The sequence below is a fragment of the Gorilla gorilla genome, chromosome 4 (genome assembly GCF_029281585.2).
Source record: "Gorilla gorilla gorilla isolate KB3781 chromosome 4, NHGRI_mGorGor1-v2.1_pri, whole genome shotgun sequence".
NCBI lineage: Eukaryota > Metazoa > Chordata > Mammalia > Primates > Hominidae > Gorilla > Gorilla gorilla.
The window spans coordinates 179,295,878-179,313,756 of NC_073228.2; the positions used below are offsets into that span (position 1 = coordinate 179,295,878).

A 17,879-nucleotide genomic window follows, 5' to 3' on the forward strand; every position below is an offset into this window, starting at 1 on the left:
GTTGAGAGAACCATGCGGGAGGGAGGAGAAGATGCTACCGGTGTAGAGATATTCCAAGGCAGCAGTTGGCCACTTTTTCTGTAAAAGATCGTATAGGAACTATTTCAGCCTTTGTGGATCTGTGTCACATATTATTCTTAAGTTTTTATTTGTGTTTTTTTGTTCGTTAAACAATCCTTTAAAAAAATGTAGAAACCGCTGGGCACGATGGCTCACGCCTGTAATCCCAGCCCTTTGGGAGGCTGAGGCGGGTGGATCACGAGGTCAGGAGATCGAGACCATCCTGGCTAACACAGTGAAACCCCGTCTCTACTAAAAATACAAAAAATTAGCCAGGCATGGTGGCAGGCACCTGTAGTCCCAGCTACTCAGGAGGCTGAGGCAGGAGAATGGCGTGAAGCCGGGAGGCAGAGCTGGCAGTGAGCCAGGATCGTGCCACTCGCCACTGCACTCCAGCCTGGGCGACAGAGCGAAACTCCATCTAAAAAAAAAAAAAGATGTAAAAACCACTCTTACCTGGCAGGGCACACAGGCCACGAACAGTAGTTTGCTGACTCCTGCACTGGGGGAAAGTCAATCCAAAGCTGGGGATTGGATTGTTAGAAGCTTTGTGCCTAAACGTGCCCAGAAGTGATACATCAGAAGCAGGTCCTTAACCATCATCTAGGTAGAGAGAGAACTGACGACAGTCAATAAACACTGAGTCTGGCCAAGTTCTGCCATGTGCCAATGTGCGTAAAGAGGGAATACACAAACAGCAGATATACGAACAGCAGAGCATCCTGGAACCATATGAGAGAATAGTGAAGACGGGCAAAAGCTATAGAAAGCAGAGAGGTTGAGATGAAAAGACAACTACATAGTTGAAAAGAAGATGGCATAAGGAAGATTGCCAAGAACGTACAAATGTAATTGAAATTGAAATGTTTACTGAAGGCAGTGGTAAAGGACCAACATCAGAAATCACACGTAAGAAAAAGTAGAATTACCGATGGAGAGAATGAACCTGAGAAGCTTGCCGGGGTGAAGAACAGAGGTCGGCAAACTTTTTCCGTAAAGGGCCAGACGGCAAGTATTTTAGGCTTTACAGGCCATGCGTTCTTTGTCACATATTCTTGTTTGTTTTTACAACCCTCTAAAACCATAAAAGCTATTCTGAGCTCACAGGCATAGAGAAACAGGCCAGGCCGTGGACTGGTGTTTGCCAATCCCTGATATAGATGGAAAAGAAGGGTACGAAAAAGACTCTGTAAGAGGAAAAGAGAATGGAGACTGAAGATAAAATTAATTGGTGCTCCTAAAAGAGAAACTAGAGAAAATGCAAATAAGCAATATTAAATATATTTCATAGCAACAGAAAGTAAAATGGAATTTTCCTCAGGTGAGGAAAACCATTTCTCTAATTAAAGAGACCTGCCCTATTTCAAGCAGACACACCCACACATGGTAATTTTTTTCCTTTTGTTTTTTCTATAAACTTTTAAAACTTCCAGAAGCATCCATGAACAGGAAAACAACGAAAAGCTATTAAAAAGGAACATGTCAGAAAGGGCTCAATCTTTTCATCTCTACGCTGAATGCCTGAAGATAGTAAGCGACGTGTGCCAAGTTCTCAGGGGAGAGAGTTGTCACTTGCGAATTTCACAATAGATCGTCTTTATTTGCGACAGCAACAGAAAATATGCAAGTGCGGCCGGGCACAGTGATTCATGCCTATAATCCCAGCACTTTGGGAGGCCAAGGTGGGTGGATCGCCTGAGGTCAGGAGCTCGAGACCAGCCTGGCCGACATGGTAAAACCCCATCTCTACAAAAAAAAGTACAAAAAATTAGCTGGGCGTGGTGGTGCATGTCTGTAATTCCAGCTACTCGGGTGGCAGAGACAGGAGAACCGCTTGAACCCGGGAGGCAGAGGTTGCAGTGAGCCGAGATCATGCCACTGCACTCCAGCCTGGGCAACAAGCACGAAACTCCGCCTAAAAAAAAAAAAAAGAAAAAATATGTAAAATATGCAAGTGCATCAAACATAAACTCTTCATAAACCCTTCTTGGGTGGTCAAAAGATAATACAAAATAGAGTTAAAAAAATAAGCCATAATATAAGGTGATTCCTCAGACAGTTAAACATGAATCACCGTGTGACCCAGCAGTTCCACTTCTGGGAATATACCTGAAAGAAATGAAAGCAAGAACTCGAACAGATCCTTGTACACTCATGTACATAGCAGCGTTATTCACAGCAGCCAAAAGTTGGAAGCAACCCGGGTGTCCATCAGCAGATGAGTGGATGAACAAATGTGGTCCCGCCATACAGTGGAATCCCATGCAATGAAATAGCATTCAGCCTTCAAAAGGAAGGAGATTCTGATGCATGCTACAACATGGTTGATCCATGAAGACATTATGTTGAGTGAAATAAGCTAGTCACAAAAGGACAAATATTGTGTGATTTCATTTATGTGAGGTACCTAGAGTAGTCAAATTCAGAGACAGAACATAGAGGGGAAGTTGCCAGGGGCTGGGGGAAGAGGGAATGGGGAGTTAGTGTTTAATGGGGACAAAGTTTTTGTTGGGGAAGATGAAAATGTTCTAGACGTGGATAGTGGTGATGACCACACAATAATGTGAATGTACTTAATGCCACAGAATTGTATACTTAAAAATGGTTAAAATGGCTGGGGGTGGTGGCACATGCCTGTAATCCCAGCACTTTGGGAGGCCAAGGTGGGAGGATCACTTGAGGTCAGGAGTTTGAGACCAGCCTGACCAACATGGTGCAACCCCGTCTCTTCTAAAAATACAAAAATTAGCCGAGTATGGTGATGCACGCCTATAATCCCAGCTACTCAGGAGGCTGAGGCAGGAGAATCACTAGAACCCGGGAGGCGGAGGTTGCAGTGAGTTGAGATCACACCACTGCACTTCAGCCTGGGCGACAGAGCAAGACTTCGTCTCAAAAAAAAAAAGGGGTTAAAATGGTAAATTTTATGTTACGAATCTTTTACTACAATAAAAAAAGAAAAATATAAGAAAGTCATATAAATAGACAAGTGATGAATGTTGAAACACACAGAAATAGTTTTATCTCTAGTATGAAATACTGTATAGAATAAAAGAAATTAAAAGTGGTTTTTTTTTTTTTTTTTTTTTTGAGACAGAGTTTTGCTCTTGTTGCCCAGGCTGGAGTGTAGTGGCGCAATCTCAGCTCACGGCAACCTCCGCCTCCCAGGTTCAAGCGATTCTTCTGCCTCAGCCTCCAGAGTAGCTGGGATTACAGGCACGCACCACCACACCTGGCTAATTTTGTATTTTTAGTAGAGATGGACTTTCTCCATGTTGGTCAGGCTGGTCTCAAACTCCTGACCTCAAGTGATCCGCCCTCCTCAGCCTCCCAAAGTGGTGGGGTTACAGGCGTGAGCCACCACTCCCGGCCTTAAAAGTGTGTTATAAAAAATTGTAATAGATAGCCAGGCATGGTGACGCGCACCTATAATCCCAGCTCGGGAGGCTGAGGCAGGAGAATCACTTGAACCCGGGAGGCAGAGGTTTCAGTGAGCCGAGATTGCTCCCTGCACTCCAGCCTGGGCAACAGAGTGAGACTCCATCTCAAAAAAAAAATAGTAATGGCTATCTGAATCTAAAGCCCTAGATTATAGTGTCAAAAAACAAAAAGGAAATGGAAGAATTAAAACATCTTGTCTCAAATAGGAACAAAACTCAGAAATATACATGATTTTGCTCCTTACTATATTCAATAAATGCATTAACATGTTTCATTTTAAAGTGAGTAAAATATGCATGAACAGAAAATTGTAAGCCTTAATAATTTACTAATATAACAACAAATTAAAAATTTTAAAAATCAAAGACTTTAAAATTGGGTGGAAACACTTAAAAAGCTCAGTGATGATATGACATCCCACTTAGAATACCTGAAGCTTGCATGATGTAATTGTACTTACGAAATTACAGTACATTTTTCCAAGAATCCCTAAATGTCTCCCTTTTTTTTTCTCTTCACCTTTTTAAAGCATATAGACCCTTAAAGTCTGGGTGATAAATTGCCTAGGCCTGTTCCAGATTAGCTTTGAGGTATTTGTTAGGTTCTGTGCTGATAGATACTCTTTCTTTTTTTTTGAGACGGAGTCTTGCTCGGTCACCCAGGCTAGAGTGCAGTGGCACGCCAGCTCACTGCAACCTCCGCCTCCTGGGTTCAAGCAATTCTCCCTGCCTCAGCCTCCCAAGTAGCTGGAATTACAGGCGCCTGCCACCATGCCCAGCTAATTTTCGTGTTTTTAGTAAGACGGTGTTTCACCATGTTGGCCAGGCTGGTTTTGAACTCCTGAACTCAAGTGATCTGCCCACCTCAGCCTCCCAAAGTCCTGGAATTACAGGCGTAAGCCACCATGCCTCGCCTATATACTTTTATATATATAAATCAGTAAGCCAGTTGTTAAATCAGTATGTAAGAAATAACTCAGAGTTTCCTACCTCCCCATCAAGAGATAAATCAGCCATGAACCTTCAGGGGAGATTAGTTCAAGGGCTAGTTAGGGTTGAAGAGGTATCATGTTTTAAGTATGACTGCCAATATATAGTTCTAGTGGGATACCCACAATGCTATTTGAACAATGCTATATGAACCAAAAAGAAAGTAATAAAAATGGCTAACATTAAAAAGCAGGACAAAGGTAATTGCAAATAAAAAGTAGGAAATCACAATTCTGGGCAAATAGATCCAAATATTTTGATATTGATAAAGATATAGTGAATGCCGAACAGACAGTATTCATAAGCCAGTGGTGTTCCATCAAAATATACAAAGAAAGGGTGGTTAGCAATACAAATAGAACTTGATTAGAACACAATCATAGGGCCGGGTGCAGTGATAAGAAACTTTAAGGAATTGTACTCAGAGGAAAGTTTATAGCTTTACATATCTCTGTGATTAAACAATAAAAGCTGACAATGAATGAACTGAGAACCCAGCCTAAGAAATTAGAGAACAGCAGAATAATAGGAAAATAGTAAACCCTGCAAGGTACTTCCTGAGTGCTGGATACTGACGGCTTTAATCATTTCACATTTACTAATTTAACCCTCACAACCTTTGAGGGTAGATAATGTTATTTCCATTTTTCAGATTAAGAAACAGAGGTGGTAACAGAATCCTGCTGCGGTAGGTGGTAGAGCCAGGATTAAAATCCAGACGATCTGACCGCAGAGTTCATGCTGTTAACTACTACATACACTGCTTTTCAAAACAGAGAGGAGTTCATTTTAACAGTCTGAAATTAATTAATAGGATTAAAAAATAAATGTAAGAAATTGTCCTTTGATAAATCCAGAAAAGGATAAGCCTCTGGTAAGTCTAACCAATCTAAAGAAAACAAATAAAACTCAAAATATATAACAAAAGGAGTAAGAAAGCTACCTAAAAGAGAAATAGAATATAAAAATAAAGCCTACTATGTAGCTTTTTTGCTAAAGATTTTAAAAATCTTAGTGAAATATATAACATTCTATGAATACAGTATATAGGTTACCAAAATTGACTCAATCCAAAAGAAGGCAGGGAAAGGGGGGAAAAAAGGAATGAGGAGGAGATGAGACAAACAGAAAACAAACAGCAAGATGGTAATAAAATAAAAATCTTTCCCACAAAAATCTCAAAGGCCAGATGGCTTTACACAGGTAAAGAAAGAATTTTTTCACAGGAAGAATATCAAACCAGCCAGGCGCAGTGGCTCACGCCTGTAATCCCAGCACTTTGTGAGGCTGAGGCGGGCGAATCACCTGAGGCCAGGAGTTCGAGACCATCCTGGCCAACATAGTAAAACCCCGTCTCTACTAAAAATACAGAAATTAGCCGAGTGTGGTAGCTTATGCCTGTTATCCCAGCTACTTGGGAGGCTGAGGCAGGAGAATTGCTTGTACCCAGGAGGCGGAGGTTGCAGTGAGCCGAGATGGCACCACTGCACTCCAGCCTGGGCGACAGAGTGAGACTCTGTCTCAAGAAAGAAAAAAAAAAAAAAAGGATATCAAACCACAAACTCCAGCAGAAAGCAGAAGAGTCAGGAAACACTTCATCATTCATTTCATGAAGCTACAAGTACCCTGATGCAAAACCAGAAAAAGGGATTAGAGGAAAAATGACTAACACCCCTCATAAACATAGACACAAAAATTCTTAACAGAATTTAACAAATCTACCCAGAAAGGGCAATACCCAAAATAAACAGAACTCAAGTGGAGTTATGACAAGAATGCAAGATTGGTTTAACATTTAAAAATCACTGTATCAGTAGACTAGAACAGAAAACCGTATTATCATATCAATAGATGCAGAAAAAGCAGACAAAATCCAACATCCATTCATGATACAGCTGTCAGCAAACTAGGAATAGAAGGGGAAGGTACAACTACAAAAACCCTACGACTAACATCAAACCTAATGGTGAAAGTATGAACACGTTCCTCCTAAGACTGGGGAGCAAGGCAAGGATTTCTGCTCTCATTACTTTTCTTCCGTTGTGCTAGAGGTTCTAACTAGGGCAATAAGAGAAAATTTAAACATTTTTTTTCAAAAAAGACAAAGATAGGAAATGAAAAAGTAAAACTTTCCTTATTCACAGAAAACGTGATCATCTATATAGAAAGAATTTACCAGGCCAGGCGCAGTGGCTCATGCCTGTAATCCCAGCACTCTGGGAGGCCAAGGCGGGTGGATCACCTGAGGTCAGAAGTTCAAGACCAGCCTGGCCAACATGGTGAAACCTTGTCTCTACTAAAAATACAAAATTAGCCAGGCCTGGTGGCGCATGCCTGTAATCCCAGCTACTTGGGATGCTGAGGCACGAGAATCACTTGAACCTGGGAGGTAGAGGTTGCAGTGAGCTGAGATTGCACCATTGTACTCCAGCCTGGGTGACAAGAGCAAAACTCTGTCTCAAAAAAAAGAATTTACGAAAAAACCAACTAGGATGAATGGGTTTAGTAAGGTTACAAGATACAAGATCAATATACAAAAATCAATTTCATTCCTATCTAGTAGCAATTAACAACTGTAATTTTGAAATTTTTAAAATAATACCATTTTCAGTAGCAACAAAAATATTAAGTACTTGGAGATCACTTTAACAAAATATATAAAATGCCTGTACACCAACACACACACACACACACACACACACACACACACACACAAATTACAGAGAAAAAACAGAGCTTGGGTTTTTTTAAAAACTGGAGAGATATACAGTGTTCCTGTATTGGAAGACTCAATATTGTTAAGATGTCATCTCTTCCCAAATTGATGTAAGATTCATTGTAATCATCAAAACTGCAGCAGGCTCTTTTTAGACACTGACAAGCTACTTCTAACGTTTATGTGGAAATACAGGGAGCCTAGAATATTGGAAACAATTTTGAAAAAGAATGAAGCTGAGAAACTCACACTACCTGGTCTTAAAACGGACTATAAAGCTCTCGTAGTAACGACAGTTTAGCATTGTTGTAAGGAGACACATTTAGATCCATGTAACAGAAGAGAATCCTGAAATAGGCACAAATGTGTATAGTTAACTGATTTTATGTAAAGGAGCCAAGATATTTCAATGAGGAAAGGATACTCTGTTCAATGAATAGTTCTGGAAAAATTAGATTCTTATGTAAAAAATGGCTCTTGATCCTTAACTCATCCTATAAACAAAATTTAGCTTGAAATGAATAGTAGACCTAAATATACTAGCTAACACTATTCAACTTCTAGAGAAACCTGGAGAAAATCTTTATGACTTTGATATGGGCAAAGTTTTTTTTTTTTTTTTTTTTTGAGACAGAGTCTCGCTCTGTCACCCAGGCTGGAGTGCAGTGGCACGATCTCGGCTCACTGCAACCTCCGCCTCCCAGGTTCAAGCTATTCTCCTGCCTAAGCCTCCGTAGTAGCTAGGATTACAGGTGCGTGCCACCACGCCCAGCTAATTTTTTGTATTTTTAATAGAGACAGGGTTTCACTGTGTTAGCCAGGATGGTCTTGATCTCCTGACCTCGTGATCCGCCCGCCTCGGCCCCCAAAGTGCTGGGATTACAAGCGGGAGCCACCGCGCCCGGCAGTATGGGCAAACATTTCTTAGATAAGATATAAGAATGAACAATGATCAATTGAAGCAGAAAGAAGAGAAAAACACTGATAAACTGGACTTCATCAAAAGTGAAGTCTTTTTATGACAGAAGACACTGTTTAGAAAATAAAAATGCAATTCACAGACAAGGAAAATATTTGCAAAACTTGTATCTCATAAAGGATTTGTATCCAGAAGATATAAAGAACTCTTATCAATACTGAACTATATCACTTGAACTATATCCATCCAGTAATTACCCAACCCAATTTTTTTAAATGGACAAAAGATTTGAGTAGACTTAGGACACTTCACCATAGAAAATACAGGAATAGCAAGTAAGCATATGGAACTATGCTCAGCATATTAGTTACTAGGGAAATGCAAATCCACAAGAAGATGCTACTTCACACCTACTTCACCTACTAGACTTTGTAATCACCCAGTGGGTTCACCTTACCTGCTGCCTAGACAGAACCGATTTATCAAGACGGGAATTGCAATGGAGAAAGAGCAATTCATGCAGAGCCGGCTGTGAGGGAGACCAGAGTTTTATTATTATTCAAATCAGTCTCCCTGAGCATTCGGTGATCAGAGTTTTTGAAGAAAATTTGGTAGGTAGGGGCTTGGGAAGTGGGGAATGCTGGTTGGTCAGGTTGTAGATGGACTTGTAGGGGGTTGAAGCAAGGTTTTTTAATGTCTTCTCTTCCTGGGTGCGATGGCAGAACTGGTTGGGCCAGATTACTGGTCTGGATGGTGTCAGCTGATCCAAAGTGCAAAATATCTCAAACACTGATCTTAGGTTTTACAATACAGTGATGTTAGCCCCAGGAGCAATTTGGGGAGGTTCAGATTCTTGGAGCCAGAGACTGCATGACCCCTAAACTGTAATTTCTAATCTTGTAGCTAATTTGGTAGTCCTGTAAAGACAGACTGGACCCCAGGCAAGAAGGGGGTCTTGGGGGGTGTTATCAATTTTGTTTCAGAGTCAGACCGTGAACTGAATTCCTTCCCAAGGTTAGTTCAGCCTATGCCCAGGAATGAAAAAGAACAGATTAAGGATTACAAGCAAGATAGAGTCCGTTAGTTCTGATTTCTTTCACTGTCATAATTTCCTTAGTTATAATTTTGCAAAAGCAGTTTCAGAATAACTGAAAAGAGAATTGATAAATAACCTACTGGCTGGGCACAGTGGCTCATGCCTGTAATCCCAGCACTTGGGGAGGCGGAGGCGGGAGGATTGCCTGAGCTCAGGAGTTCAAGACCAGCCTGGACAACATGGAGAAACCCTGTCTCTACTAAAAATATAAAAAATTAGCCGGGCATGGTGGCACATGCCTGTAATCCCAGCTACTTGGGAGGCTGAGGCAGGAGAATCGCTTGAACCCGGGAAGCAAAGGTTGCAGTGAGCCAAGATCACGCCATTGCACTCCAGCCTGGGCAACAAGAACAAAACTCCATCTCAAAATAATAATAATAATAAAAAATAAATAAATAACTGGTACATCCATCCATCGAACAGATTAACCAACTCATATAAACAACAGGGTGCATCTCAAAAGTGTTATGCAAAGTGAAAGAGGTCAGACACAAAATACACAAAATATATATCTACTCACTGTATGATTCCGTTTGTGTGAAATTCTTGAAAAGGTAATATAGTGTTAGAAAATAGATCCATTGGTTGGCAGAAAGTGAGGAAATAACTCCAGGGGGGCCCAAGGGAACTGTTGGAGACATGGAAATATCCTGTACCACAATTCCGGGGCGGTTACACCACCGAGTACATTTTTTCAAAGCTTATCAAATTGGACACTTAAAGTGGATGACTTTTATGGTATTTAAATTATACCTCAATAAAGCTGATTTAATTTTAAAATGTTACGAGATCATAGAAAAAAAGGAAATGCTTCCCGATTCATTGCAACCCTGATACAATAAATGATAAAAAAATACAAAAAGAAACAATGGCCTGTCTGACAAATTGATAATGCAAAAATCCAAAATAAAACACCAACACATAGCATCCAACCTTGTGTTAAAACATGAACTGGTAGAATTTATTCCAAGAATGAAAAGGTGATTTATATTTAGCACATTTATTCATGTAATTTATCACATCAGTATGTCAGAGCAAAAAAGCCACATCTTGATAGATGCCCAAAAGAAGGTAAAATTATATATCTATTTCCCATAAAATAATTAATCAGCTAGGCATAATGGGTAGTACTTCTTTAATTATGAAGAATGCATATCCCACATCAGTAGTGAGCAATGCACGAAATAATGGAACACTAGAACTGAACTTCCCAAAAAGACCTCTAAAGGAAAGGAACCCTGGCCGGGCGTGGTGTCTCACTCCTGTAATCTCAACACTTTGAGAGGCCAAGGCAAGTGGATCACCAGAGGTCAGGAATTCGAGACCAGCCTGGCTAACGTGGTGAAACCCCGTTTCTACTAAAAATACAAAAAATTATCCAGGCATGGTGGCACGCACCTGTAATCCCAGCTACTCGGGAGGCTGAGGCAGGAGAATTGCTTGAACCCGGGAGGCAGAGGTTGCAGTGGCCAAGATTGCGCCGTTGCACTCTAGCTTGGGAAACAAGAGTGACACTCCATCTCAAAAAAAAAAAAAAAAGGAATCCTATGGAATACTTACAGAAAGAAAAGAGGGGGGTGGGGGAAGGGAGAGAGGGATCAAGAGAGGCAGAGAGAAAAAGGGAGAGGATTTTGGTAGTCAAGTTTGAGAAAGTTTGCATTCCACTCTTGAGAATGTCACATTCTATTAACTGTTCGAAGTTTCCAAAAAGTCCAGGAGTGAAAATAAAGCTGCTTAATCATTTTTCCCCAACTTGGACATGAGCCCTTTCTTTTTTTTCCATAATGTATGTAATATGTATGAGAATACTCGGCCGGGCGAGGTGGCTCACGCCTGTAATCCCAGCACTTTGGGAGGCCAGGGCAGGCAAATCACCTGAGGTCAGGAGTTCAACACCAGCCTGGCCAACGTCGTGAAACCCCGTCTCTACTACAAACACAAAAACTAGCCGGGCGTGGTGGCACACACCTGTAGTCCCAGGTACTCCAGAGGCTGAGGCAGGAGAATCGCTTGAACCTGGGAGGTGAAGGTTGCAGTGAGCCAACATTGCATGACTGCACTCCAGCCTGGCAACAGAGCAAGACTCCATCTCAAAAAAAAAAAGAAGAGACCATAACCAACTGAACAACCACAGAACAAATTAAAATACAATGAGGGGGCTATTTATAATAGACACAACAGTAGTTTCCTGTATAAAAGCAACAAGCAATTAGACATTGTTTTTTATTCACTTCATAAGAACAATTTTTTTGGGGGGGGCGGGGTGCGGAGTCTTGCTCTGTCACCCAGGCTGGAGTGCAGTGGCGCGATCTTGGCTCACTGCAATCTCTGCCTCCCGGGTTCACGCCATTCTCCTGCCTCAGCCTCCTGAGTAGCTGGGGCTACAGGCGCCCGCCACCACGCCCAGCTGATTTTTTGTATTTTTAGTAGAGACGAGGTTTCACTGTGTTAGCCAGGATGGTCTTGATCTCCTGACCTCATGATCCACCTGCCTCGGTCTCCCAAAGTATTGCGATTACAGGCGTGAGCCATCGCGCCCGGCCAGAACAATTTTTTAAAAATGTAAAGTACTTGGGAAGAAATGTACCCAGAAATTTGCGTCAATGATGAAAACATTTGGAATCATGTTAAGTTTGAGTAAATGGAGAAATGTGCAGTAGGCCTGGGGAGAAAGGCTGGAGATTGTAGAGGTGTCAGTTTTCTCCAGATTAATACGATTTCAGTCAAATTACAATTGTGATCACCTGTAAAACTGATAAAATAATTCTGACCGGGTGCAGTGACTGATGCCTGTTATCCCAGCACTTTGGGAGGCCGAGGCAGGGGCATCACCTGAGGTTAAGAGTTCAAGACCAGCCTGGCCAACATGGTGAAACCCCATCTCTACTAAAAATACAAAAAAAAAAAGCTGAATGTGGTGGCGGGTGCCTGTAATCCCAGTTACCCAGGAGGCCGGGGCAGGAGCATCGCTTGAACCCAGGAGGCGGAGGTTGCAGTGAGCCAAGATCGTGCCATTGCATTCCAGCCTGGGCGACAAGAGTGCAACTCCTTCTCAATAATAATAATAATAATTCTAAGGTTTATCTGGGAGAATAAATTAGTATAAGGCATCTTAGAAAAAGAAAAAGAAGAGTAGCATGTGGGACAGTTGCTCTACCCAACATTAAAATTGACTGTCAAGTTAAAATGGTGGGTATTGGCATCAGAATGTGTAGATAAGTGGAAACACAATAGAAAGTCTAGAAATCAAGGCTACTATTCACAAACTCTCAACTGATGCAGGCCAGCCAAAAGAGAAAGTTAAGAACGTTTCACATTTTCTTTTCTTTTCTTTTGAGACTTAGTTTCATTCTTGTTGCCCAGGCTGGAGTGCAGTGGCACTGTCTTGACTCACTGCAGTCTCTGCCTCCCGGGTTCAAGCAATTCTGCCTCAGCCTGGACGAGCAGCTGGGATTACAGGCGCCTGCCACCATGCCCAGCTAAGTTTTATATTTTTTAGTAGAGATGGGATTTCACCATGTTGGCCAGGCTGGTGTCAAACTCCTGACCTCAGGTGATCTGCCCGTCTCGGCCTCCCAAAGTGCTGGGATTACAGGCGTAAGCCATTGTGCTCGGTCCACATTTTCATATCAAGATAAATTCCAAATTCATTAAAAACCTAAATGACAAAAAGAAAACAACTATTCTGAGAATGCTAGAAATATCGGTGAACATTTGTATAATCTTTCTAGATAGAAACTTTATTCCTACCTGATTACATAAAAATAATAATTTTCAGGACAGCAGATAACACAACCAAAAAAATAAAAATTGGGGTTAATCGCAGTGTATAAAATATGCGTACAAATTACATAAATAACAATGATGCTGCTGTGGATGGTGATTTTTTAAAAAAAGACTAGTCAAGTAGAGAAAAAAGATAGAAGACATAGCCAAAGTTTTAATGTTGTACATAGCTTTTGTTCCAGCATATTTACTCATTTCTTTCAGAATAATCTTGGATGTGGGGATAGATTTATGTATGAGGGTTTATTTACTTCCTCATCCTTTACAAATGGAGTAAAATTAGAAGCAATTAATATGCCCAACACTAGGAGATTGGTATATATTACAGTATCTTATAATCATGTAGGAGAATACTATACAGTACTTAAAAAGATGGTGTATTCATTTCTTTTTTTTTGAGACAGAGTCTCACTCTGTTGCCCAGGCTGGAGTGCAGTAGCGCAATCTCAGCTTACTGCAACCTCTGCCCCCCAGGTTCAAGTGATTCTCCTGCCTCAGCCTCCTGAGCAGCTGGGATTACAGTTGCCTGCCACTGCACCTGGCTAATTTCTGTATTTTTAGTAGAGACGGGTTTTCACCATGTTGGCCAGGCTGGTCTTGAACTCCTGACCTCGTGATCCACCCACCTTGGCCTCCCGAAGTGCTGGGATTACAGGCGTGAGCCACCATGCCCAGCCTATTAATTTCTTAAGGCTGCCGTAACAAATTGCCACCAACTTGAGCCTCACAGTTACGGAGGCTCGAGGTCTGATGTCAAGGTGTCAACAGGGCCATGCTCCCTCTAAGAATCCTTCCTTGCGGCTTCCAAGGTTCTAGAGGCTCTAGGAATGTTTTGGTGCGCCTTGGCTTATGGGTACATTGCTGTCATCTCTGCCTCCTTCATTACTTGGCCTTCTTCTGTGTCTGATTGCTCATGGCCTTCCTATAAGGACACCATTCATTGGATTCAGGGACCACTCTAATCCAGTATGCCGTCATTTGAACTAATTGCATCTGCAAAGATCCCATTTCCAAATAGGGTCACATTCTGAGGTTGCAGGTGGACATGAATTTTGGGGGAGACACTGTTCAACCCAGTATCTAGAAGAATATCTGAAGACAGAGAGAAATGTTTACAGTATATTACTGAATAAAGAAGGTGGTTATAAAGCAGCAGGTCTGGTGTGATGTCTTTAAGTAAACACATCACATTTAGCTTCTAGAAGAGAGACTGAAGATACATGCATGAAAACATTACCAGTGGAGATGAGTAGGTAAAGACTTGAGGGATTTTAATTGCTCTAATGGATTCCTGTGTTTTCTCAATTTTTGACAATGAATATGTGCTTCTTTGATAAAGGGAAGAAGAATGAGGTACCTAATTTTTTTTTTCATCAAGAGTCTTCTGAGACTGGGCATGGTGGCCCACGCCTGTAGTCCAGCACTTTGGAGGCCATGGCAGGCAGATCGCCTAAGCCCAAGAGTTCAGAACCAGCCTGGGCAACATGGTGAAATCCTGTGTCTACAAAAAATGCAAAAAAATTAACCAGGCATGGTGGCGCATGCCTATAGTCCTCGCTACTCAGGAAACTGAGGTGGGAGGATCACTTGAGCTCAGCAGTTCAAGGCTGCGGTGAGCTGAGATCATGCCACTGCACTCCAGCCTGGGTGACAGAGTGAGACCCTGTCTTTAAAATAAATAAATAAATAAATAAATTCTTCCTGAACTAGCTTTTCATTCTATAGGTATAAAAATATTTAATATCCTTGATTACCATAACTTTTGTCTAATTGTTTAAAGTATTTTAGAGTTTACAAATTCAAAATACATTATAAAATATGTCACTTGAAGAATATTTCAAAATTGAATGCTTTCCTATTCCCTATATATAATTTCTTTTCTGGCTTTTCCAAACTACAGATAATTTGAGATGAATAGATTTGATTTTTTTTTTTTTTTTTTTTTTTTTTTTGAGAGGGTCTTTCTCTGCCCAGGCTGGAGTACAGTGGTGTGATGACTGCTCACTGCAGCCTCAACCTCCCGGGCTCAAGTGATCCTCTTGCCTCAGCCTCCCAGGTAGCTGGGACCACAGGCATATGCCACAATGCCTGACTAGTTTTTATTTATTTTTATTTTTTTGCAGAGACAGAGTCTCACCATGTTGCTCAGGCTGGTTTTGAACTCCTGGGCTCAAGCAATCCTCCTGCCTCAGCCTCCCAAAGTGCTGAGATTACAGGCATAAGCCACCACGCCCAGCCTGAAATGTTCATTTTAAGTGTTTATTGTCCTGTGTGTTTTGAAATTTTTACTGACTATATGTAACAAATTTGTCACTCCATCTAGGCACAAGTGTTTTAGGTGAGCATAAACTTTTTTTTTTTTTTTTGAGACAGAGTCTCGCTTTGTCACCAGGCTGGAGTGCAATGGTGCGATCTCGGCTCACTGTAACCTCTGCCTCCCAGATTCAAGCAATTCTCTTGCCTTAGCCTCCTGAGTAGCTGGGATTACAGGCGGGTGCCACCACACTCGGCTAATTTTTGTATCTTTAGTAGAGACGGGTTTCACCATCTTGGCCAGGATGATCTCGATGTCTTGACCTTGTGATCCACCTGCCTCAGCCTCCCACGGTGCTGGGATTACAGGCGTAAGCCACCACACCCAGCCAGAGCATAAACTTTTAAAACCTTGTAGCCACTTGTCTCTAGGACACTGGGGAGATATTTGAAATGAGCAATTGCCATATTATTTGTTGTTTTCTTAGGCAAGGAATTGTTCCTCCTGGTCTTACAGAAAATGAATTGTGGAGAGCAAAGTACATCTATGATTCAGCTTTTCATCCTGACACTGGTGAGAAGATGATTTTGATAGGAAGAATGTCAGCCCAGGTTCCCATGAACATGACCATCACAGGTTGTATGATGACGTTTTACAGGTGTGTTATGAATATGTAGCAGCAGTGTGTTTACCATTACAGAAGCTCAAAGTATATTTTTGTATGTAAATAATTTTGTTGAAATAAGTATTATTTCATAAGTATATGAAGTGACAAACAAGGTAATTAGCTTGATTGAATCGTTCCATAATGTACTTATGAATCAAAACATCATGTTGAACTCCTTTAGTATATACAATAAAAAATAAAATTGAAGACAATAAAAAACAAAAAATGGGGTATTATTGATGTAAAAGAAAAGAAGTCATTTCACTTTTAGTTCCATTATGTTTGAATGTTGCTACTCTGGGACTCTTTTTTTTTTTAACCCTTCCCCTCTGCTAAATAGCATCTTCTTAGTTGTTCAAAATGAGGTTGAATTTTTTTTCTAAATCTTAGCCCCAAAAGAGAATGAAGTGGAGAAAGAAAATAAAGAGTCTGCAGGCAACTTCTCCTTTGACTCCATTCATATAGATATAGGTATAGGTATAAGTGTAGATATAGGCACATTAAAGATGTATGTGTAGACATAGACATATAGCATTGCAAGTGCTGTTAGGAGGGCCCAGGACCACTTAGCCTACAAATTGTATCTTTTTTCCCCAAGAGAAGGGATCTGGCATTTATTGAATGTCTATTCTGTACCAGGCTCTCTACAAATTTTATCTTACTTCATCCTCATAGTAACCCTCTGAGCTTGGTGTTATCTATATCTACGGAACGAGGAAACTGATGATCCCAGAGGATAAAAGCTTGCCCAGCACACAGATCCTAAGCCTGTGTGGCCTTGTGGCTTTCTCCCTTCCCCAATACGTCTCCTCTCTGGTTACTGGTGTTCACGTTTTCTGTTCCGTGCAGCGGCTGGGCCCAGTGATGGTGGGTATGTGACAGATGCCTCTGTTTTAGGACTACGCCGGCTGTGCTGTTCTGGCAGTGGATTAACCAGTCCTTCAATGCCGTCGTCAATTACACCAACAGAAGTGGAGATGCACCCCTCACTGTCAAGTAAGGCTATGAGAATTGACCACTCTCTGCAGTTCTCCAACCTTCATTTTATTAAGTGGTGATACTCTCCTGTTTAAAATAGCCTATGTGTGCATATTTTTATATTGTTCAGAATATTATGTAGCATCCTTTTTTGTAGCTTTTTTTCTTTTTTAAAGTAAAGTGTTTCATTTTCTCTCTCCCTATCAATCAAACAGTCTTCTTCCAGCCTGCCTTCTCAGACGTTACTTGTGCCTTTGGAAGTACTGGTAGGATGTTACCTCCTTCTCACCCTGGAGCTCATGGCCCTGTAGAACACATGGCAGGCAGCACCGGCCTGGCCTCTGATTAAGTGACAGGCTGTTCCCCCATCTACCCTGCCTGAGTTGACAGACACCAATGTTAAAAGTAGAGGAGACAAAATGTGATCTCTGCAGTAATCAAGGGGAGACCATGGCGGTGTGACCTTTATATCTGATATGTTTTTAAAATAGCTCATCTGTGGAGTCCAAAAGAAAGCAATGAGTTTTAATTTTTTGTCACCTGTTAAAAAAAAAAAATAGGTTCACAAGATTAGTTAACCAAAAACGTTAGTTAGCATAATTGTATTACACTTGAAAGAAAAGTGCTTCTCTTTTTTATCACTTAAAATTGCTTTTGACAACACATATTCTTCTACTATTGTTATATGGAACAAAGGATCTTGAAATCTGCAACCGAGCAGTGTTTATTGCAATTAAAATTTCTTTTAAAAGAAGAGAGAATTGCTTGGGCTTTATAGTTTTTGGACGATAAGACTTAGTATTTTTATACAGTTAAGATATCATTTTTAAATGGCAGCATTTCATTTTTGCTTTCAGTGTGTATATTAATATTTTGAGAAATATTTTTAAACAAATATACCCCAAACATTTAGCCCAATATGCATTCCCCTGTATTCATAGCTTCCTACACACAGCTCCCCTCCTTCTCACGA

The 17,879-nt window shown here is 41.0% G+C and overlaps 1 protein-coding gene across 1 annotated transcript in view; it reads left to right on the plus strand.

Annotated features, from left to right (window-relative positions):
- Positions 1-17,879, plus strand: part of SFXN1 (sideroflexin 1) — a 50,828-nt gene that overhangs the window by 14,400 nt on the left and 18,549 nt on the right. The window contains exons 3-4 of the mRNA XM_004043035.5: positions 15,749-15,919; positions 16,826-16,924. Coding sequence (XP_004043083.3) covers positions 15,749-15,919; positions 16,826-16,924 — 270 coding nt within the window. The remainder of the gene's footprint in view (positions 1-15,748; positions 15,920-16,825; positions 16,925-17,879) is intronic.